The 25,833-nt window shown below is 38.0% G+C and overlaps 2 gene segments (V, D, J or C); both read left to right on the forward strand.

Moving 5' to 3' along the window:
- LOC143960260 (Ig gamma-2C chain C region-like) overlaps nucleotides 1–13,522 on the forward strand; it is a 296,856-nt gene extending 283,334 nt beyond the window's left edge. The window contains 4 exon segments of the C gene segment in view: nucleotides 8,136–8,432; nucleotides 9,290–9,610; nucleotides 11,305–11,625; nucleotides 12,749–13,522. Of these exon segments, the coding sequence occupies nucleotides 8,136–8,432; nucleotides 9,290–9,610; nucleotides 11,305–11,625; nucleotides 12,749–13,071 (1,262 nt within the window).
- LOC143960265 (immunoglobulin heavy constant epsilon-like) overlaps nucleotides 1–25,833 on the forward strand; it is a 418,829-nt gene that overhangs the window by 284,802 nt on the left and 108,194 nt on the right.

A 25,833-nucleotide genomic window follows, 5' to 3' on the forward strand; every position in this document is an offset into this window, starting at 1 on the left:
GTAAGTAGAATGTGCTGTAAACAAGCAGTTTGGTTTAAAAAGCTGTGGACTATCACTTACTGAAGGTTAATAATTGTAAGCCAATATTGTATTAATAAATATGCATGCAGTACCTATGGTGAGTATACAAAGGTAGGTTATTGGTTGCTAGAATAGAACAGAAGGGCAAGAAGGGGATCTGGAACATGAGAACTTAGCATAAGGATAGAAGATCAGGAGCAAAAGAAAACTATAAATGCAGGGCTTACTTGGTAATGTAAACCATGCACAAAACTATTACTAGTTTGCACCTAAACTATTTACAATTAGTCACACAAAAGGTATCACCTACATCTTTACTTTACTGTAGCTATGATCTGGCAGGCTACAGGAGATTTTACCAAGCACAAAGGCAGAATAATCCATTGTAGACAAGCTATATAACTCTAACGCAGATATTTATTAAAATCAGTACAGGAACAGCATTAAATGGTGACTAGTCAAAAAAGAGCCACAGGTGAAGGGTTTACTGTACAAATACCATGGGATACTATAGTTTTCTGGAATAATCATAGGGTTATAATGACACCTTAAAGTGGGGATGGAGGTTAGAAACAGAGGTTCATGGCTTTGCTATAGGTATGGTGTAAAATACAGTTTGTTGTGCCAACAGCTAGAGAAATTAGCACAGAAATAGTATAGTGTTTTGTAAGCCAGGATGGAGGGTAGACAATTGGGAGCAGGGCTTAAAAATGTGTATGCTTTAAAGGTTATAGCTATATGAATAGTAGAATGCACTATAAGCAAGCAGCTTGGTTTAAATAATTCTGGGCTATCACTTGCTGATAGGTAAGCATGGTAAGCCAAGATAGTGTTAATAAGGTATCACTTACATATTTATCTTTCTGTAGCAATGGCATGGCAGGCTACAACAGATTTTACCAAGCACAAGGACAGAATAATGAATTGTAGGAAAAAGTGGAGGTAACATAAGGGCACTATGCCAACATATGAGCTATGGTATGGCTGGCTAAAGGAAATGTTACGAAGCAAAAGGATTGAATATTGTAGAAAAGAATGGAGGTAACATAAGGCACGGTAGGCTATATCACTCTGACATTTGGGAGCAAGGCTTAAAACGCGTATGCTTTAAATGTTATAACTAATTCAAATAAGCATAGCAATAGTAGAATGCACTATAAGCTAGCAGCTTGGTTTAAAAAGCTGTGGGCTATCACTTGCCAAAAGTTAAGCATTGTAAGCTAAGATTCTGTTAATAAGGTATCACCTACATTTTTATCTTTCTGTAGCCTGGCATGGCAGGCTACAGGAGATTTTACCAAGGATAGAATAATGCATTGTAGCAGAAAGTGGAGGTAAAATAGGGCACTGTGCCAACACATGAGCTCTGGTCTGGCAGGCAAGTGGAAATTTTACCAAGCACGAGGGCAGAATAATGCATTGTAGGAAAAAGTAGAGGAAGCATAGGGCATGGTAGGCTATATCATTCTGACATTTGGGAGCAGGGCTTAAAACGTGTATGCTTTAAAGGTTATAACTAATTCAAATAAGCATAGGAATAGTAGAATGCACTGTAAGCTAGCAGCTTGGTTTAAAAAGCTGTGGGCTATCACTTGCTGAAAGTTAAGCATTGTAAGCTAAGATTGTTTTAATAAGGTATCACCTACATTTTTATCTTTCTGTAGCAATGACATAGCAAGCTACAGGAGATGTTACCAAGGATAGAATAATGCATTGTAGCAAAAAGTGGAGGTAACATAGGGCACTGTGCCAACACCTGAGCTCTGGTCTTGCTGGCTAGAGAAAATGTTACCAAGCACGAGGGCAGAATAATGCATTGTAGGAAAAAGTGGAGGAAACATAGGGCATGGTAAGCTATATCACTCTGACATTCGGAGCAGGGCTCAAAATGTGTATGCTTTAAATGTTATAACTAATTAAAATAAGCACAGGAATAATAAAATGCACTATAAGCTAGCAGCTTGGTTTAAAAGGCTGTGGGCTATCAGTTGCTGAAAATGAAGCACTGTAAGCCAAGATTTTTATAATAATAATAAGGTATCACTTACATTTTTATCTGTCTGTAGCACCAGCATGGGCAGGCTACAGGAGATTTTACCATGGACAGAATAATGCATTGTAGCACAAAGTGGAGGTAACATAGAACACTGTGCCAACACATGAGTTCTGGTCTGGCAGGCTATTGGAAATTTTATCAAGCACAAGGACAGAATAATGCATTGTAGGAAAAAGTAGAGGAAGCATAGGGCATGGTAGGCTATATCACTCTGACATTTGGGAGCAAGGCTTAAAACATGTATGCTTTAAAGGTTATAACTAATTAAAATAAGCATAGGAATAGTAGAATGCACTATAAGCTAGAAGCTTGGTTTATAAAGCTGTGGGTTATCACTTGCTGAAAGTTAAGCATTGTAAGCCAAGATTGTGTTAATAAGGTATCACCTAGATTTTTATCTTTCTGTAGCAATGGCATAGCAGGCTACAGGAGATTTTACCAAGGATAGAATAATGCATTGTAGCAAAATTGGAGGTAACATAGGGCACTGTGCCAACACCTGAGCTCTGGTCTGGCAGGCTAGAGAAAATTTTACCAAGCATGAGGGCAGAATAATGCATTGTAGGAAAAAGTGGAGGAAACATAGGGCATGGTAAGCTATATCACTCTGACATTTGGGAGCAGGGCTCAAAAAGTGTATGCTTTAAAGGTTATAACTAATTAGAATAAGCACAGGAATAATAGAATGCACTATAAGCTAGCAGCTTATTTAAAAAGGCTGTGGGCTATCCGTTGCTGAAAATGAAGCACTGTAAGCCAAGATTGTGTTAATAAGGTAACACCTACATTTTTATCTGTCTGTAGCACCAGCATGGGCAGGCTACAGGAGATTTTACTATGGACAGAATAATGCATTGTAGGACAAAGTGGAGGTAACATAGGGCACTGTGCCAACACATGATCTCTGATCTGGCAGGCTATTGGAAATGTTACCAAGCACAAGGACAGAATAATGCATTGTAGGAAAAAGTAGAGGAAGCATAGGGCATGGTAGGCTATATCACTCTGACATTTGGGAGCAAGGCTTAAAACATGTATGCTTTAAAGGTTATAACTAATTAAAATAAGCATAGGAATAGTAGAATGCACTATAAGCTAGCAGCTTGGTTTATAAAGCTGTGGGCTATCACTTGCTGAAAGTTAAGCATTGTAAGCCAAGATTGTGTTAATAAGGTATCACCTACATTTTTATCTTTCTGTAGCACCAGCATGGGCAGGCTATAGGAGATTTTACCAAGGACAGAATAATGCATTGTAGGAAAGAGTGGAGGTAACATAGGGCACTGTGCCAACACATGAGCTCTGGTCTGGCAGGCTACAGGGGCAGGGCTTAAAAGCTGTATGCTTTAAAGGTTCTAAGAAATGAAAATAAGCATAGGAATATTAGAATGCACTATAAGCTAACAGCTTGGTTTTAAAAGCTGTAGGCTATCGCTTGCTGAAATAAACAGATAGTAATTCAGCTCCAAACAAGAAAACACCACTCAGAAAGAATGAGTGCAGAGCTTACTGTAGACCTGCTATACCATAGCTGCTACAGCTTACTCAGAAAATTGGTATAATGAAAGGTAAACCAAAATGGCGAGGATGTATGGGTACATGTATGTAATAGCAAGCCATCATTTACAATGACAAGCAAAAAGAAAAAAATGAATAATGTGTTTTAATCTAGAGATATGCATTAAGGACTGCAGGTAACATCTTTTTGAAGCATAAAGTCAGGAAAAAGTGCAGGCATAGAGAAAAAGTAAACCTGTATGGCGACAAACTATGGGTGCAGAGCTTACTGTAGGAATATAATATTAGGTTATAGCCTGGTAAAACAACAATAGGTATAGAAAACAAGCTGTAAGCTAACAGAAGGATTGGACATGGAATATTGCAGGCATCTTGTAGGAGGTTATAACTTGCTGAGACAAGCAAACAAATAAGTCAAACTACAGGTTAAAGTTATAAGTACAGAGCTGTGCGCTACAGAATTTTAAGGTATACAGATAATGCTTCAGTACAGGTTATAGTTAACTGCCCCCCAAAAAAGGACAATGTATGGTATGCCAGGGTGATGCAAGCATACTATTGAGTGTAGCTTATTGTAGGTGGTAAATTTACTCACTGGAGATGAAAAATTCAGTCCCAAGTTACCAAAAGTTGCCGAAAATGAATTTCAAACCAGCATAGAACTACAAGACAAGCTAACTTCACTGTAGTCCAAAAATCACGAATAAAAAAATTGGAGTATTGTATCATCATCTGCGATGGTAGCTGTGCCATGAAAGCTTTGGTAGTCATGAGTCTTTGGATACCAGAGCTTTCATTGCCACCAAAATGCTATGTGTGCTTATTCAGTATCATTTAGCTACCCCACAACAATATATATATTAGTTTGCAAAAACAAGATGAACATGTGTCAAAATCACAGCATTGGGTATGGGCCACCAGTGCAATCATTCAGTGCATCATTTTGTGGATGTAGGGTTGCCCAGATTTTCAGTTGTGTAGAGAAGTGTACATTGCTAACTGAGGACAATTTGACATTTGGCAAGCTCCTAGGGCAGTGTAGTAGCTTGTGTTGTTTCATGGATTGGTCAAGCTATTTCTGTATTTTTTTAGTCCATCAATATGCTTAATGAAACCTATTTTGTAGAGACATATTCTTATGGCAGAGGGTATATTTTAGTATGTAATGTCAGATAAAGACCAAGGAGCTTCTTATCTTAAGTAACACATCGCAGCATTGATATGCAAACAGGGGTAACTACTTTGGTGAAGATAGTGTTGTCAGATGCAACATGAGCAAAAGCTGGATACAGATAAATAGAGGTAAAATAGAGGTAAAGCAATAAGGAAAGATTGTAATATATATTGGATGGCCTAAAAAATATGTGTTTAAATAGGGTAACAAGAAGTCTACAGTTTAATATACATAGAGAGGTAAAGTGGCACTAGGTTTGGACCCTTGGTCCCAATTTTTGTGCACTGCGATAATGCGCATTATGTCATGTGCATAATGCACATTATTGCATTATTTATTGAACAAATGCTGCATTATTTATTTTCAAGTCGCTGCCAATGCACAAATCATAAGAAGCAATATTACCTTAGTGTCTCAAAATCAATAGCACTGCAATGTGCTGGCGCATGTAAAATGCATTGCAGTAACATGCATGTTACAGCAACAGACAGCATGTGAGAAATGTGGCCCCTTATTGTTAGTGTGGCAATTTCATTATCCCTATATTGAACTTCAGAAAGATATTTTGAAATTCCATGTGGATACCAATTGATTCAATATACCGGTAAATTAAAAGTTTATAAGTGATTGTCTTAACAGATTTGAAATAGCAACTATGTACAATAGAGGTATTCAGGCAAATGTGATATGTGTAATTAAGAAGGTAGAAGACTACAGTATAAAGTTGCAGATTTAGTGTAGCAGTCAAAATAAGGATGTTTGCACCTTTTTGACACATTTGTGATAATTAGATCTATGATGCTAGCCTGCTGATTATCTTAGCACTCCATCAAGTAAAGTCCTGATATCTGAAAGGGTCTGAGCACTACAAGCTTATTCATAGCTGCCTGTGCATGGTAAGTCTTTGGGAAATTAAAGCTAAAGATATAAAAGAGCTTTAAAGCAAAAATAATGTTTTAAGAGACACATGGTTTTTGAAATACAGCGTGATTCTCTAGATGAGGAACTAAAATGCACATATATTTCAATACAAACTGCAGCACAATTCTTATTCATATTGATATTTAAGCTTTACACTCTAATATCATACTGTGGATTACTGAGGTGGTTTATTTCCCTTTCTATGATGTAAACATTGTGGTTTTCACATGTCCTGCATAGATGTAATTCATATATCTCAACTTTGTAAAGTGATAAAGAGGGCACCTTTTAGCACACAGTGGAGGTTATTTACTAAAAATGGAAAGTGTGAAAAATCTGGTACAACTCTGCATAGAAATCAATCGGCTTCTAGGTTTTATTGCCAAAGCTTAATTGAACAAGCTGAAGTTAGAAGCTAATTGGCTACCATGCACAGCGTCACCAGATTCTGAGTGCAGTTTTAGTAAATCGACCCCCGCATGTAGGCAAAGGACATATCCCTACTATGGCCCTGGTTATACCGACCACAAAAATCTGCAGAAAATGATTGGCTTAACCACACAAGTGCATGTTTTAACCTCTATTTTTCCTTTTAGCTTATCTAAATAACAAATGTAGTGATGTAGAGGTTGGACACAAAGTTTAGTGCAGCATAATACTTTTGGTAGAAAATAGTGCATTTTGTGTCGAGCTGTGCTCACCAGACCAAAATAGAGAGACAGCTAAGGCTGCATGAGGGGAAGAGAGATTTGGTCTCAAAAGAGGGATGGTCTCTGCAAATGAGGGACAGTTGGGAGCAATTACATGCATTGATGTTTCCTGCTCATTTTTCTGCTTTATGCAGTATTGATATTTTTAAAATGCTTTATTTGTGTTCATGCTTAAAGTGATTGTAAAGTCTCCTTTAAAAAAATAAAAATAAAATAACAAACATTTTATACTTACCTCCTCTGTGCAGTGGTTGTGCATAGAGCAGCCTGGATCCTCCTCTTCTCGGTCCCTCTTCGCTGCTGCTGGCCCCTCCTTCCTGTTGAGTACCCCCAGAGCAAGCAGCTTGCTATGGCAGCAACCGAGCTGAGCTGCAGCTCCTTGTGTCCATTCAAACATGGAGCTGCTGTTTGGCCCTGCCTCCCTATCTCCTGATTGGCTAACTGACTTTGATTGACAGCAGTTCGAGCCAATGACACCACTGCTGTGTCTCAGTCAATCAGGAGGGAGAGTCCTGGATGGCCAAGGGACTTGTGGAGATTGCTGGATAGAGATGGTTCTCAGGTAAGTATTAGGGGGTGCTGGATAGGCTGCTACACACAGAAGGCTTTTTACCTTAATGCATAGATTTGTCACTGTCACTGTTAACTGTCACTCTTTAAAACTGCCAATTGCTCCTCCTAAAACTCTTCTCGCCTGATTGGGGCAAACATTACCTACTCATGAGAATGAGGGAAGGAGATTTATATATATATATATATATATATATATATATATATATATATATATATATATCTCAACTTTAGACTTCCAAAAAAAGGATAGCCAAAGAAAGGATAATGCAGTCACAAAAGCGAGCATGGCTACATAGTGCTGAATACTGTTTTAAGGGGTACAGTTAGAGTACACACAGTATATACTGCACACCTTTATTGTAGTCCCTGTACATCTACCAGCCTGCAACTGTTGAAACAAAAAACACTTTGGTCAGGAGTATGTAACATGCAGCATAGCATGTGCAGCTGTTAAGAACATGTATAAATGTCAAGAAATGAGGTGGACATCTAAATGTTAGCTTTAACACATGTTATGTGTGTGTGTGAGTATGTGTGGATATATATATATATATATACTTGAATTTAAATAAAATAATATTTAAAGACTCCTTTAGTCCACTAATCCCAATGCTCTTATGATGCTATCTAATCCAGCCTTCAATACTGTAGAGGCAAAGAGGAAACTGCAAAATCATTCCATATCTATAGTAAAACTCAAAACAGCCTGTATGAAAATATTAGTCCAGTTATAGCCAAGTCCACTGCTAAAAGCATCTAGAGAGACAGTACTGGTAGGATAGTTAGCAAAATTATTAGAGTATTCTGGACATCTAGTTTAAGAATTCGAAAATTCATTAGATCAATGTAAAATACATTACAAGTTTTTATCAGATTTCACTAATACTTACAAAAATCAGCTCATCTCAGTATTGGGTATGAATTAAAAGAAAACCTGAAATGCTAATGATATCCATCTAGCGATTAGTACTAACACAAGATAGATACGTTGCATGCCTTTATCTTTTGCAATATCTATAACAAACAAAGAGCATGTTTACTGCTTGATAACTATATGCATAATCATCTTTTTCTTTTGTAGAGTTGACAAAATTGAGATTTATTTGCTATATTTCTTTCAGATATGATCTGATAACTAATGCATTCCTTTAAAAATCCACAGCTCAGCCAAGTGCTCCATCAGTTTACCCCCTGTTGTCCAGCTGTGACATTCTTTCATCAACAGACATCACCATTGGGTGTTTGTCTACTGGATACCTTCCTGCTCCTGTAGATGTTACTTGGAATTCAGGTTCCATAACTACTGGAATTAAAAACCTACCAGACACACTTAGTAGAAACGGGAACTATCTCTCAGCCAACTTTCTGACTATTTCTACATCTGACTGGAAAAGTAACAAATATACATGTACTGTGGATCACAAGGCCACAGGCGTAAAAATTAACAAGGAAATACCAGGTGAGAACAAAATCCTTTCTACTACTAGTAATTTTACCAATATTGTAAGGCTATTTAGCGCATGACTCTTAAAAACATAGTCTAGGTGCCATTTTAACTGGGATGTTATGTTCAGGGGGTGAGAAGGTCTGTCTGATCACATGACCACAGTGATTGGCTGTCACAATGGTCACGTGATCAGGAGCTGGTCCCAAGGTTAGAGACCAGAAGCTGCCTTTGACAGTTTGGTCTGCACACTCTCAGTCAACCATAGACACATATGTGCAGTGCGTGGGCCTCAAAGCCCACCCTCTTTGCCGTTGCACCTACGTATTACATGGGTGGCAATAGGTTAGACAGATTTCACAAAGTCACCAAAATGTTTACTGGTTTTAGAAATGTGAAAGCAGTATCCTAGAGAACGGTAGAATGCTGTACTGTTAGTCACTGATAGTAGTAGCAAAAATGATCTTTGATATTAGCTAGTAAATTGTATAATTATAATGCAGTTGTAGTCAATTTGCTTTAAAATAGGGGACTTCAAGTGACGTAACCAAAGGGCTGCACATATTATTTGGTGAATATATTGCTACAGAACTTACCAGAGAATCTGCAAACATGGAGATGGTCAGAAGTTATGAACATGCTAGAGGGGATATGTTAGAGACTATGGGCATGCTACAGAACATGGCCAGATACTATGCTTATGCTTCAAGAGATAGTCAGAGATTACAGACATGCTACAGAAGATGTTTAGAGACTGGGGGCATGCTTCAGGAGACAGTCACAGACTGGAGAACGTTTATAGAACTGTTGTGGTATTAACTGTATTTTTCAAAAAAAGTTTTAATTTGTTAATATTTTATCTGTTTATTTAGAGTGCACTTCCCCTGAACCTATCCCACCTACTGTAAAAGTTCTGCAAGGATCGTGCGGGGAAACTGGTTCCGTTGAGCTTGTTTGTTCCATCAGTGGATACACTCCAGATGAAATTAAAATACAGTGGCTTTTAAATGGAAAAGTAACTACTATTTCTCCAAAAAATAGCACTCCATACAAGGATAGCGAAGGAAAATTTGAATCTAGAAGTGAAGTTTCTGTTCCCAAAGAAGATTGGGATTCTGGGGACTCTTACACTTGTAGAGTTAACCACCCTGCAAGCTCCAGCAAAAATGAAGATAGCATCCACAAATGTTTAGGTAATGATAGCATACCCTTCTGTAAACACAATTGTCATTGCTGAAAGGGATTGAAATACAGATGCACTGGTAAAAAGATCAAAAAAAAAAAGTTTAAAGATTTAGAGTATCTAAACCCAAGAACAAAAATATATATTTTTTTAGTGGCTGCATTCATTTTTTTTTTTCAGGGTTTTTTCCCCTTTATTTTCACCTGGAGAACCTGGCAGTAACATACTTCTTGTATATGTTAAACTGTTGTTAGGACAGAGTTTGTAAAGCTTGCCATTCAGTAGATGGATCAAAATTTGTCTGGTTAAGCAGTGGCCAGCCAAATTTTGATTCATCTATGGTCATTCTTATTCAAGAGGAGTTGATCTAGTGGTCGACTTTTCTCAAATGGGACTGTTGGAAATTGGAATGTCAATTAGTGCATGCGGCCAATTGGCTCAGCAGAGGAGTCCCAGCAGTCAGAATACAATGACACAACTAGCAGTAATCCTCTATCCATAGGGGAATCCATTTTGTTTTTTTATAAGCTTGTCAGCTTATCAAAAGAAAAAAAAAAAGATTCATCTATGGCCAGCTTAAAGACTACAGAATACTTCTCCCTTTCCGCTTTAACATGAGGTTATGTATTTGTGGCTCACAGAAAGAACTGTAAATAATGCTAATTTGATTACAGTGCAGCACATACAAGAGCGTATAAGAAGGTTTTTACTTACATCATTTCTGTAAGGACCAACAGTTTTTTTTATAAATTATAAAACATAAATAACAAAACACAAAAAATTTCTTATTTGACAGACCAAAAGGAAGCTACACTTTAATAGAAATTCAGATTGTTGTTTATATTAAAACTGCAACTTTTGAGATAGCAACATATATAATATTATATGTCCTTAACACTGCATTAACTAAACAGACCATTGCGTATTGAAAATATATGATTATTAGCACCCAATTGCACTTCAAATTAACTGGGATGCTCAGGAGGTGACATATATACATTTTATGACTATTAAAATAGCAACTAATAAATTCTAGCTGTCACTTCTGTAACATGGATTTAAAACCGCAAGGATACCTGTCGGAAACGGAATAAGTGTTTACTATGTAATGTTTAGAGCTGAATTTAGGGCACAAAACATTTTCATTTAAATATATAGCCACAAAGCATATGGATCTACTATTTTGTGCAATAAAAGGTTTTACAAACCTAGATATGACCTTGTAAAAGTAGCAGTGATGTCATCACTGTGCTGCAAATAGCTTGTGCAAAGAGCAGGGCTGTGGGAGGGGCCCAGCAGGTCCACCCACTACAGGCTGTCTGCAGAAAACTGCAGGAGGGAGCGGAGACATGACCAGTCCCCCTGCACAAGGAGAAAAAAGCATGGGAAGAGCAGCATTACAGGAAGCTCATGCACAAAGACAAAGTTTCACACTGGATTATTGTACAGATCTGGGAGAAATATACAAAACTTGCCAGGATTCAAGAAAGAATACAAACAGATTTGGTATTTAGACAATGTTTGCTTATCCCAGAGTTCAGCTTTAAGTAATATCCAAAACGGCTAATGGATGTGTCCTAACAAAGATCATTAAATTAAAATAGTAACCATTTTACTTTTCAAGATCATTATATGCCAATGCTTTTGTTTACTTTTCTACCAATGAGTATATTATACTAACTTTTTTTTTTTTTTTTTTTTAAGATTCCTCCGTCTCCCATCCAAAGGTTGTCATGTTGCCACCTTCCCCAAAAGATTTACTGATCACCAAGGAAGCCAAAATTACTTGTATAGTAGAAAAACTAGCATCTGCAGAATCTACAGAATTTAAGTGGACTCGTGAGGATGGCAAAAGACTTCAGGTTTTCAGATATGAACCAGAGGAAGCTTTTGATGGCACATACAGTGTCAAATGTATCATGAAGCTTAATGTTGCTGACTGGTATTCTGGAAAAAAGTTTACCTGTGCTGTTTCACACAGTGACCTTCCAGCCCCCGTGGAAAAAACAATTGCATATAGAGATGGTAATAATTTATGCATGAATATATATTTATTATGATCATGATTACAAAATACATTTAAAAAATGTATTTCTATTAGTAAGGTGAATAGAATTGAACATATATTATATTTATGAGTTTCAGCTCCTTTTCTCATGTTCATGATGGTAGCAATAACTGAATATATATATATTTATTTGTATTTATTTATATATATATATATATATACAGAGAGAGAGAGAGAGAGAGAGAAAAAACATTTGCCTTAAGGGTCCTTTCACATGGGGCAGACCAGTGATGATCCACCCCGTGGATATCCAATTGCTCAGCGGGGATCCCTCCATTGATCCCCACTGAGCAGGAAGATGACAGGTCCGTCCCTGCACACTGCGCAGGGACAGACCTGTCAGAGCACCGCTCTCCCCTATGGGAGATCGGATAAGGACGGACCGCAGTGTCCGTTGTCACCCGATCCAACCCGATGACAGATGGAAAAGTGGGTGCCACTTTTTTGGATCAGAGTGGGTCGGATGTCAGCGGAACGTGTCACAGCTGACATCCGATGCTCCATAGACCTCTATGGAGCATCCATTCAGGTCCACCTGAAAAACTGACAGGCGGACCTGAACGGATCGGTAGTGTGAAAGAGGCCTAAGACCTTTATTGTTTTCCCTCATCTAGCACTGTACCTGGAAGGACCATTTTAATTAGAGAAACCTCTTGTTGTCCTGGGACAATGTTCTCTGGGATATTGCAGCCTCTGACATTAACTGTCTATACATGTAATCCATTAGTGAATGCTGTGTTTTAATGAAACTAGAACAAGTACTCATCTTCCTCACTGGGCCTCTACTTACGAGCTGTTGCAAATAACCCTTACCTGAACATATTTATTTAAGGAACACAATAGGCAAAAATTAAACATTTGGGGAGGGGGGGTGGATATATTAGACATGGCTGGATGTTGATGAGCTGAATCACTTATTGACTTAAATATATATATGCACAATTCCAGTTGTAAGAAGCTTGTGGGCAACATACCCTTTATTGGATTTAAAAGTCAGTTTCCTGTATAATAATGCAAACATACATTATATTAATTTTAAGATTCATATTAAAAAAATGTTTTCTTTTTTATTCCCTACAGAGGAAGTAAGAGAGCCAAAAATTTATTGTTTCCAGCCAGCACCAGAGGAACTTTCTGTGTATGACTTTGTGGGTCTAACCTGTATACTTAAAGAGTTCAGCCACAAAGATTTGTATGTGCAATGGAAGAAGAATGGTGTAGTCATTGATGATAATAATTACACAAACACTGAACCCGTGCTAGATGGAGATGGTGAGACCTACATTATGTACAGCACAGCCATTATTAGTAAATCAGAATGGAACAGAGGAGCAACATATACCTGCTCAGGCGTACTCAAGCAGATAACGCCAAAAGAAATTAAGAAAAACAGGGGTAAATGATTCTTGTACTCTATTTTTTTTTATATCTGAAGTACTCCCAGTGGCTTACTCTCTTATTATCCTTTGTTACCACTGATATTCTACCCACAACCTATCATCATTTTGATGTGTGGAACATCAAGCTTTAGTGCTTTAATGTTATAAAATGAAGCAGTTGTTAAGCCAATGCAGTTTTTGCCATTTGGATGACATTCATCAGAGTCATGTAACTTAAGAACCGATGAGAGGAAATGCTGCCAACATTAAAACGTAAACCAAAGACAAAATCAGCATTGTATTAACACAGTTTATCAAGATGTCCAACGTGTTCCTTTGTGTATGTGATCTCAACACTTTATTATCTTGCATTTATTCTTGCCCTATGTTTCTGGTGTGTGGAACACTGGATTTTACTTTGTGTTTGTCATGTCCTGTCATGTGCTTATATCTCAATAAACTCTTGTATAACATATGTTGCTAAACTCAGTATGTCTGTCTTTACTTATCTGGGGTCTTAATATATCAGTGTACATTTAATGCAACAAATAGAGATGCATACATTAAGTAGTACAGAGATAAAATCAGATAACAACATAGTATATCATAATTATAAATGTATAAAGCATCACTACATATAGATACTGCAATCAATACTGTTAGACTGGTTAACTTTCAACAAGAAAACATACCCTAAATGTCTATAGTTGACACTCCCTGCATACAGCACTATTAATGTAGTTATTTATTAGATTATAATTCAGAAAAACACAGTTTCATATTTAGAATGTTCTGTTATGTTATAAAAGCCAGACTGCATATGCAGTTCTCACAATGAACCTAAACTTGCAATAGATGACAAGTGGAAGTACTTGTATATATCTGAATTATGAGTAGTTTGTCAGGGAGCATCTTTCCAGTCCATATAGTGGCTTTTTCTACTTTACCAACCCATATTATGGATGAACAGGGGTGTGTGTATCGTTATTAGTAAATTATAAAATATTTGTTTTAATTATACTTCTTATTTAAATTTCACTGTGGACACTGTATAGGCTCTTTATTTTTTTAACAACTTGTAGCATCACCTCCATTGCTCATTTGAGCATCAAGTCGCACCAGTATTTTACCTTTGTTTATTCTTAACTATTAAAACAAAGTATATCGGAGTAAACAACAAATTTTCACTCAATAGGTTCTGATTAGGAATTTGATAAACAAAAAGAAATAATAAAATCATTGTCTAATAAAACATTCTCTGCTGAATATGATACAGGCAATTGCCTATAAAATATTTATATACTATAACGCTTATGGTGGATAAATAGCAACATCAGAAATTTAGTTAAATAATACAACAAAAAGCAATGCAAAATGCAGGTATTGGTCACAGCCCTATTTACTTCCATAAATCTATGTTATCCAGATAATAAGTCATACACTAGATGCCTTGCAATCTATGTAACCTAACTTGCCCACTAACAATCTCCATGTTTTTTTTGTGCAAACCTTAGTGAGATGCCCTTACTAAAGGAGTATAACTAGCTCACTGAAGCTGTATTCACTGCAATCATCCAAACATGTGCAACTGAAATTCCAATTTTGCTAAATTCCTCTAAATTCCTTTGAGTGTTCAAAAAGAACATAAATTCACTTTCTGCGTAAACACAGTGCTCTTTTAGAGAGCAAAAACACAATTGGCTACACTGTTAAAGATAGTTACAGAAACCAAATAGATACCTGGGAATAACATGATCCTGGTACAGAGTCTGACCCTAAAAAGTTTATGCAAAGCCCAAATGTATTTTTCAGTCTCTTTAACATCATTCATACAGTTTTAAATTTTTTCATGGATTTATTGCAAAGTTTATGGATTGATTGCAGTGGCTTTACATTGACAGCCTGCAGCGCAAAGGGGTTGATTTACTAAAGAAAATTAGGCTGTTCACTTTGCAACGGAATTTGCCCCAGAGTGTAGTGAGTGTGCAGAAGCTTCACTTTGCAAAGGATACCCAATCACATGCAAGGAAAATAAAAAACGAAATTTTTGCTTGCGCTTGATTGGATGATGGAAATCAACTGTGCTTCACCTCATATATTAAGTTCTGGAGAAAATTCTCTTTTAAAGTAAACAGTCTGTTTGTCTTTAGTATATCAACTCCAAAGTTCTGTTTCCACCTAAGAAAGTAAGCTTTTTGCATAAGACAAGTGTATGAGTGAGATATACAGCCAAACATGCTGATAAATAGATTTGAGTTACAATCACTCTAAAATCAATGCATAATCGGCATACCTCACAATACCACTATTATATCTGCTTTCAATTTTCAAGTGTGTAGCTCTGTCATGTGTAAAATGTTATGTGTTTGTCTGCTTTTACCTTCCTGTAAAAGCTAAATGCAGGTATGAAATGCATAAAAGAGAAAAAAGAACCCAGTGTTCCAGGTTCCTAATTATTTCCCCTTCAGCTAAATTGATCTGGTTATCATGTGTTTGGGCCTTATATAGCCAATCCTGAATTATACATATTTAAACAAAGCTGTAAAAACACTTGATTTTGCTCATTATTTCAGTATTAGGCTGCCAACCAAAAGTACTTGTGTACAAGGAATCTGATTAATATTCCTTCATGTGGCTGTCTAACTAAATATAGAATTAATATGCTACAAAGGTAATAGAAATCCTAGATCAATGAGTGTACTCTTTGCATTAACAAGTTACAGTGATGCTGCTTTAGGAAAAACGGACCAATGGTAGATTTACTAATGTTCTTAAAAACCTAAAAATGTCAGAGGATCAAATAAAGATTTTAAGAACAAAAGATGATCTTCAACCACAATTAAATGTACTAAAATTCATTTAAAATATATCCTTTAGGCCCGGTTCACACCGCTGCGGAGGGAGATCCGGATGTGATTCGCACAGCAAATCACATCCGATCTCCGTAGCGATGCGAGTTCAGCCATACAGATAGTATGGCTGAATTCGCAGCCCTCCCGCAGCAAACTCGCACGGGACCCTTTTTTGGGTCCGCAACAGAATCGGATCGCATGGGGGTTCACACCATGCGATCCGATTCCTGTGCGAGTTGGCAGATCGCACTGCGATATGCGGACGGATCTGGGGGTGTCATTAACATTTCATTGACACTCCCAGCCGTCCGCATAGGGCAGTGTGAACTGCCGGCGGGAGGTGTGCGATGCGGGAAAACGCCGCGGATTTGCGGCGTTCCCGCATCGCAGCGGTGTGAACCCGGCCTTAAAGTAAACCTTTATTATTGCTGTCTGTCCCCATTAGGGATATGCATCCCCTCTATTTGTCCTGTGTATTCTTACCACTGAGAATGAAGGTGAAAGAAAATCACAAATTTTGTTTTGTCACTAGAAGAGAAAGAGAGAGGAAATCTTCCAATGGGGATACTAGTTCTGGTTACAACCAGGGATTCCCTCACTTTGGAGAGATTTCTCTTCCTACCTTTTTGGCAATGGGACAGAACATGATGGGAAATCTCACCAATTGGACAAAGAAGGCAAAAAAAAATCTTACTGGGGTTATAACCCTTCCTTACTTTATTCACAGTTTAAAAAAAAGTTTTCTTTATTTCTACTTAACCTTCTTAGCGTTATTCCCAAGTGTGGCTCGGGGTGAATATTCCATACCAGGTGTGGTAACCCAGAGCCACACTCAGGGCTGCATCACAGTATCCAGGAAAGTTATTTGCCGTGTCCCCTGGATCCTGCAATGTCTCCCAGCGGCGGCTGTGTCTTCCACCCAATGTACTGTATGCCAGGCTTCGTTCCCTATGAGCAGTGGGAAATTCAAAAATTGCAAAAAACAGAACACATACAGTACACTGTAATCTTACAGATTACATTACTGTTTTAAATCATTTCACATCGCTTTTGTCCCTAATGCTTTGTCCAGTGCCCTGCATGCAGTTTTATATTGTATATACTGTACTTTCTGCCTGGAAACTGGAGAATGTCCATAGCAAGCAAAAAGTGTCCCTTTATGTCCCCTTCCGTGAATTAGAATCACTTGCAGAATTGAGCAAAAGTGATTTGTGGGGAAATTCGTCATCAGAAACTGAAAGTGACGACAGCGACAATTCTGCAACTGAGCAAATTTCTGTGTTTTTGAGTTGATTACGTTATTGAATAAATTGTATTATTGTTATAATATTATTTTTGATAATTATTTATAGTTATTTTTTTATTATAATTTATGATTTTGTGTTTCAAACTTCATCATACCCGGGATGTCTACTAGACTCTTGTTTTGACAGATTTAAGTGAGTTATTCCTAAGAATTACAGGCCTACAATATAAAGCGCCAAATTTCCATGCGAAACATTGTACCGCTTTCAGCATCAAAAACCTGATATAATCATACCGCCAAGGAGGTTAAAGTCTTTAGACATGTGGTGGTCTTGTGATTTTGACAATACCATTACCGGAAGCGCTTCAGACTAACCTTATCATGTGTTTTAACTTCCCAACTGTATTGAATAAGAACATTTTAACTATGACTAGGAGAGCACACTGTTATGTGGATATCCTGTGGATAACATCACTTCCTGGCAACCTTAAATTTCACCCAACATTCTCTTTGAAAGTCTCTCAACCACTTCACTCTTCCTACTCGTATTGCATTTGTGCAAGCTCCAGATTTATCTGATGACCTCTTCTGACCCCTTCCACTACAATGTTGAAAGGGGCCTGGTGGCCCCTTTCAACATGACAGCTCCGAAACAAACAAGAGTTGCCAAATGCTCTTGACTGCTAATAGGTATTTTTCTTGGATAGCATTAGAAGCATATAATATTTATTGACAGTCCTATTTTTTATTTATTTTTTGTTAGCAATAACAACTGAAAAGCACATATGAATAATTAACAAGAAGAGCATTACGCGTGGACCATTCTTCTAAACATAAACAATGGAGCAGACGCTGCTCCTAATTAACGAAAGTGGTAAAAGGTCCTATATTAATTAGGAGCAGTCAGTTCTTCATTCTGTCTCTAGAACTACATGCTCCAATCTCTCTAAATGAATGAGAGGGAAGAGGAGGGTTAGTAACCCTGCATGATCTGCTCATGTAGCTGTCTGTTGACAAATCATATCCTGTAACACCAGGTCAGACCTGGTGGGGATCTGTGGCAGTTTTCTATATGGAAAACTGCCACATTCTCTCTGTTATTTAGGTTCAGACCCTGTGCCAGTTTGTATTTCACTCTGAAATAGAATTGGCACAGGTGGTGCAGATAGACCTGAAACAGGTCTATCTGCTCGGTTAATGTCCACTCCCAACAGTTTTCTGCTCCATTATAATGGCACAGGAAGCTTAGCTAATTCCTTGGATAAAGTCTACATAGAAAATGAAGTGCTCCAAATTCTTACATTGGTTAGGACCACTTCATCAGAACAGAGACACGTAGTGTAATTATAATGATTTTTTGGTTGCTTTAAGTATCATCAGTTTAAACTCATCAAATGCTAATTTTTAAATTTTATGGAATATTTACTTTAGAAACAACATGACAAAAGGCAATACAGGATTTGACTGCATGTCTTTTGTCACCCAAACTAATGAGGTAGATGAGAAAAGCTTTAATGCTCCTGTATATGTTTATTGATACTTGTAGTAGTAGTAGTAGTATTTAGTATCAGAAGTTTACAGATCAGTACTCCATACAGCACATAAGTTACTGTGTTTTGCAATTCATTTTAAGCCTGGTACTCAGTTGCAATGAATAGTTTTTTAGTGTGTGGAATTAATGATTTTTTACATGCATTTGCATTAAAAAAAAATCACTTAATTACTTGAAAAATGGGAAGCAATAATAAAACTCACATTACACATAACTATTTGTTAAGTGTATTAGGCCTACTCCTATGGCCTCATTCGCACAAGGCATACAATACTGTGCAGGCAGTCCAGTTGATGTCTACTGGGACATCCTTGATACCGCCTTGTGAGAGGGCGAAATGCATTGACGTAATTTCTGGTGCCGAGTCCAAACTACGCTACTTCCGGTTTCAGTGAAACACGTCATGGAGTAGAAGATGGAGCACTACTGCACTTTATAAGGATTGAAGCACTTTTGCAAGTGCAGTATATATTTTATTACAGCGCACAGCGCCTTGATGCGATTCAGTTCACTTTCAGCGCTATACAAATTATTCATTCATTCATTCGTTCAAGTGTACAGCATTTTGTGTACAGCAGCTGCAATTATTATTATATCTGTTATTTCAGTTTTTTTCCACTAGTTCACTTTCAGCGCGAGTATATTTAATTTTTTACTGTCACACAGTGGCTGCATGAACGCAGAATGTGTGGGCAAGTGCATGTCCCTGAACTCACCCTGTGTGCATTCTTGGACATGCACCCACACTGACACAGATGTCATACTGGGACACAGTGGCTGCGTTTGCGCAGTTGATGTGTCCCAACAGAAATCAATGTGACTGTCTGCATGGGGATGCACAAAACACCTGCCCATCTCCATGTGGGTAAACATGGTCCTGCACAGGCATACATTATTGTATACCCTATGTGTCAAGATCTTTAAATTGGCACTTACTAATAGGAGTTATTTGTCAGAAGCTGACTTTAAAAAATAGAGCATGTTAATGTACATTTACGTAACAGTTATAACACATGTATAACACATAAAGCATTGTTTAAAGTTAATGTGACCTTGCACAACACATATCTAAGTTAAGAGCAGTACTGAAGTTCAGGGATAGAACATGTGTTAGTCCCTTCAATCCTAGGCTAGAGCTAAACACATGGGAGTTTAATTTCTAAATTCAAAGTGAACAGCCCTTTTGCCTTTAGTAAATCAGCCTCTTTCCAAGTTTAGAGTAACCCATGTCCCCTTCTGCCATTAACTGTCAAGTGACAGAATTTCAGTGAGCAGATTCTGGCAAATGACAATTTTTCAACAGGGGCACATCTTAATTCAAGAGTCACACAGGAATTGACCAAAACGGGTACTTGCAGCTACCTTAGATCCTTTTCTGTGTCAGATCCTTATTAAACATTTTAGTCAACCATTTATACAAAGGTAGAAAATGCATAAAACATATTGCAAAAAATCTTCTTAAATGTATTTGTTTTTTGACATCATTGTGTCATGGTTTACTTCTTGCTTAAAAATAACCTATTATATAGTGTGTCTATGCAGTGCTTTTCCCTGTGTGACCTTAAGTAATTTACATTTAACAAATATTAACCTATTTCCCCAAATCTTTATCATTTTAGTGTTATACCTCATCTGGGAGGACAGCAGTGATGATGATGAAGATAGTCTATGGTCAACAGCTACTACATTCATCACCCTCTTTCTGCTAAGTTTCCTCTACAGTGCAACTATTACAATTGTAAAGGTAAAGAATCTTCACGTTGATGGCTTGACATAACAGGATGGCAATCAATACATTTTAAAATGGGGATGTTATATTATTGCTTGCTAATAATCTGCACGGGCATTATTTTAACTATAATAATGGCAGAAGACATGTTTGCTATATGTGTTTTTTTTTTCTAATGGAACCTATTAACCCTTTTGTTTTTAGTTTTTTTCTTAATAAGAATTTACAAAATTCAGATATGACTTGTCACCAGCACTTTAGAAACTTTTGAGGAACTAATAATTAACTTCTGTCAAAGTCCAAAAGAAAAAGCTGATGTTTCAGCCCCTCCAAGAACCTTGCCAAAGAATTTGACCTTGTGTGTTCTGGTAACACATATTATACTGAAGACATTATCATTGCTACCCATTGGTTACTTTAGTACACTAGCTTTCATTGGTCAGATATTGTGGAGTTTAACTGTGATATTTGAAACATGGTCTATGATAAAGCAATGAAAAAAATAAAAAAAATGAAAAAGCAATCTTACAAGCACTAAAACTTGTTTATGTCTAGGCAGGTAAGGCACTACTAATTAATAAAGCAGGGGTCTCAAACTGGCGGCCCTCCAGCTGTTGCAAAACTACAAGTCCCATGAGGCATTGCAAGGCTGACAGTTACAAGCATGACTCCAACAGGCAGAGGCATAATGGGACTTGTAGTTTTGCATCAGCTGGAGGGCCACCAGTTTAAGACCCCTGTAATAAAGTGACATTTTGGAAAGGAGCCTAAATGTCATAGTAAAAGTTTTTTAGGCCAGTACTGTTGCGCAAAAGAAGGGGGGTTGTGTCACATCCAATATTACAAGAAAAAGAGAAAATCTCCTGTGTGGTGGACTTTTAAGACACAAATTAAATCAAAAAAGGTTAAATAACATATATACATGTAGCACTAACCCCCGAAGGAGCTACTGGTTATTTTTGGGGTTACCGTTACCTTCCGTTCTCCTTGTTGCACGTCTAGGCTATGTCCCGTGGTAAGTGGCCCAGTAACTTGAGACTGACAATAGATCCACTTGAATGGATTTTATTTGCCAAACTTAGACAATTGAACAGTCTTTCAACTTGGGATCAGAGGTTTGGAAAGGAAGTTCAGGTACTTTTAGTGTCAAAGTCAAAAAAAGTTAAAGAACTTGCTTACTTTGACTGCATCCAGAGAATAGCCATTCGCAACTGGATGATCACTCAGGTTGGACAGTCCATCTCTCACAAGGCCTAGCAGCCAACATGGCGCTTACTCAGGAACAAGTCTCTGCCACAGACATTGTTGTAGAAATGTACAAGATAATGTCTCTGCCACAGACGTTGTTGTAGAACCCGTAGGAAAACTAAGCTTGAGAACACTTGTGGGATACCTGGATCTCTCAGCCTGCTTGGCGATATCCACAAGACCGGATTCTCTCGGTTACTTCAGCCCTTCCAGGCTCTTGCTAAGAAAACCAACCCGTACGCGGTGTTCTTCTGAAGAGTCCTCCCCTGGGATGCTTGAAGTACACTGGGTCTCTCCCGAACCGGAGATGGCACCCAACCACCTCAGAATCCTTCCATTAGTTTCCTTGCCTTGGGCTTGCCAGCCCCGAGACATTAAAGTTGGGTGGATCCGCACCCCAGGCCATAGCCTTCCTGGGGGCTGGTCAGGAGAACCGGGACATGAAGTCAGCACCTCATTCTGGACCGGAACCCCGAACCATGTGACGTCCGCATCATAAATACCCTCTCCCAGAAAGCACAGCGAGAGCGCCACTGGGCGGGCTCTGAGAGAGAGTAATTTAAACACCTAGCCAGATCATAGTTCCATGCCTGCCAGACAGTGCCCCCTATGGCCAGGCTGAACATCTCACAGTCCAGTCAGACTGATGCTGAGGCCCAATTTAGATAATTGTACCCAAACCAAACTGCAGTTTAGGCAACTTTAAAGAAAAACGCATAGCGCGTGCTCGTCAGGAGCCACCACTACATACATAATTTTAAAGTATTTATTAAGAAGAATATCAGGAGTAATGTATATAAAAACATGAAATGTTAGAACATCTCGTAGAACTAATACATCGTTATACATATAAATATGCAATCTATACATATAAATGTACAATGCAATTTTAGGTTTCTTACACCCGACACGTTTTGGAGTATATCATTTCCTCCTTCTTCAGAGGGGAGAACAAGGAGAAACCATGTAGTAGTAAGAAACTATACATCCAAAATGGATGAAACATATGTGCCATAGCCTGTGATTGCAGAAATCTGCATTAAAACTATAGGTTACCATAGCTCTCATTCTGCTTGTTGAGAACTTGAGGCATGAAGCAGTTGTATTGGATATTTTGCCTCCGACACACCCTTCATGCAGGTTTGACCCAAAAAGCATGACAATAAGCATTATTGGTGGTACTATTGTGAGGTGGCTATCATTTTGATTAGTACATGGGGTGAATTGCTGATTTAAATGTAGGCTGAAGACACTGCCAGTTTATGCATCATTTCCCTCTACTAGTAGTAGTGAGGATATAACTTACTATTGTTTTTGTTTTGTTTTTTCTACAGGTAAAATGGTTCATTTCTCGCATTCTTCAGCTCGATAAGGTTGATGAGCATTTTGTTACAGTACTGGATTCAGTTACTCCATAAAGATGTTGAACTCTAGCCAATGTAGTGTGTTAAATGCATACAGATTTTAAGTGGAGCTATGTATTAATAAATTTGAACTACTGTATAGTATATTTACAGGTATATGTATAGAGCTTGTGTTCTTCCCACTACATAATATGCACAAGAAATGTACAGAATGTATATATGTTTGCACTATATCCATAAAGATATATCACCGATTTAAAAAAGAGCAAACTCATATTACTAGTTTTCAGCCACACATCATCACTTACCATGTGGACGTTGGTATGTAGATTGATTGACTAGACATGAATGCTAAGGGGAGAATGGCTTGGGCTCTCATGTAACAAACAGTGTCTTGTAGAGCTCATCCGGGAATCCTACCTATTGATCCTGCCTCCACAATATTTGCTAAAGGCAAGTATCTTCTCCTGCTGTCTATTACCCTCAGACATGCTCTGGAAGTTTCATATCACCTTTGCTCTCTCCCTGGCCTGCCATGTTGAAAGAACAGGAAGAAACAGGCCCAGTGCTGGCTCCAATCTCCTCCAGCAGCACTCTAAGCCCTTGTACACTCCGTCAGACATTCCGACAGAAAATGTCCAATCGGACCGCGTTGTCGGATAATCTGACTATGTGTGGGCTCCTCCGGACTGTTTCCGTTGGAATATCCGACAGACAAAGTTTTAGAGCTGGGCTATAAAACTTTCTGACAACATGATCCGATCGGACTTTGTCCGATTGTGTGTAGAGAATTCCGATAGGACAAAGCGCCACGCATGCTCAGATCAAATTCCTAGACCAAAGCTATTGGCTACTAGCCTGAACGTAGTCCCATTGTAATGAAATAACGTCATCACGTTACGTACGATCGGATTTTCCGACAACTTTGTCCGACCGTGTGTATGCGGACAAAATTTTGTTGTCGGAATGTCTGACCGTGTGTGCAAAGGCTAACAACAACAGAAGCAAGGATGAAGTGGTGCGGCTGGAGAAATATATTTGCGCCTACCACATTAGTTTCTACACGTTGCCCGCTGTCACCCACACAGTACCAGGCATCCTCCCAGACAGGTGGATGTACCTATGGATGATCAGGAGCATCACAGTAGAACCTATTCTGAACCCCAGGAGACAGATTTGATAGAGACCCCAAACTCACACTTCTTGTTCTTGAGGTACTTTTTAGAGAATAGACTGTGACAAAACAATGTTCGGATAGTCAGATTTCTTAGGGGTACAATAACTCCACTACCATATTTATGGGGAAATGGCTTATCAATGCTCCTAAAACTACTTCACTACAAACACAGGAAAAAATGTACACATGAAGGGATGTATTCTATATTAGGGCTAAAATCCCCACCTTCCCAGATTTCTCAGCAGAATTGCAAAGACAGAGCCAATTACATAAAGGTATAAAGAATGTTTCAATACGTAAAACATCCATATGTCATGCTGTAACCTGCCAATGTCAGGGTGGTGGAGAGTGGAGAAATATACTAGATTATAATGAATGCCACCTTAAAACCGTACCCATTAAATCTCCACCAGCCTAAGTCTGAAATTTCCATTGTGGCATCGCATCCATAGCTAGGCTACTGCTCTTTTTAAAACACTCTACTGAGATCGCTGTACAATTCTATACTAGTGCAGTTGCACTAAATTTTGTTAGCTTACACAGTGTACTTGAAGGCTACCTTGTTGGTGGTTCATGGTTCCCTAATAAAGCTACTGTGTAGAAATTCCCTTTGTTACCCAGTTGACAAGATTTGTGAATTGCCATTGTTTGGCTAAATTATCACCGAATATGACTTCTGGTAATCCCGTTTGTCCATTACAGTTGTGAAATAGAACTTCAAGATTTATAGCAGCTCACTTTTAAAAATTAGGCACTTACCATTGCCTGCATCCAGCGCTATCTTCCCTCAGCTGGTTCTTTTTGTTGTGCCTTTCTGAAGAATCACAGCCATCAACCCACTATGCTTGTGTTAGATTGCATGGGGCAATCCACGTGAATGGTCTTGCAGCCTCCTGGGATGTGTGATCTCATTCTATACACTCAGCAAAAAATGTATAGCAAAGGACTTTTTTAAGGGCACATTCACAAACACATGGAAATACTAAATTCATACAGTCAAAAAATCTATTTATTTTATAAAGATAAAAAACTGAAAATAACATATTTTTTTCACGCAGCGTCTTCAGGGCATGCATTTCTTTTGATAAGATACAACATATCTTTTACTTGTATAATATTCTGGGAATGTAGACACTTCTCATAAGGATTAACATAGAGATGTATTCTTCATCCTTGTGATATTGATTAATGAGCCACCCTGACACTCCTCTATTTTACAATATGTTCTTATATAGACCTAAACCCTTTGAGCTCCATGGGTACATGAATGTATCTACATATCAATATATACCTTCTTTACATTCTATGTTTGATATCCACCAATGGGATTGACTACCTGATAAATATTTGTTATACTCCCACATTAAGTTTTCATTCTATTCATGATTCCATTTTAAATAACAGTCACTTTTTAATGTAGTGGTTCAAACTGTATTAATGTACATTACTTTTCATATAGACCTTGGTTAGTGGTAATTCTTGGCATTCCTTGTGCTCACTTTTTGGTGGCTGTGAATCTTAGTGGTTCCACTGGATGCTGGTGGGATGATGGTCCACACAGGGTATGATTTGAAGAATCAAGACTGCTCATGATGGTAATAGTATGTATTTGAAAATA

This window comes from Lithobates pipiens, unplaced genomic scaffold (assembly GCF_037356315.1).
Source record: "Lithobates pipiens isolate NorthernLeopardFrog02 unplaced genomic scaffold, aLitPip1_a1.2 Scaffold_11, whole genome shotgun sequence".
NCBI lineage: Eukaryota > Metazoa > Chordata > Amphibia > Anura > Ranidae > Lithobates > Lithobates pipiens.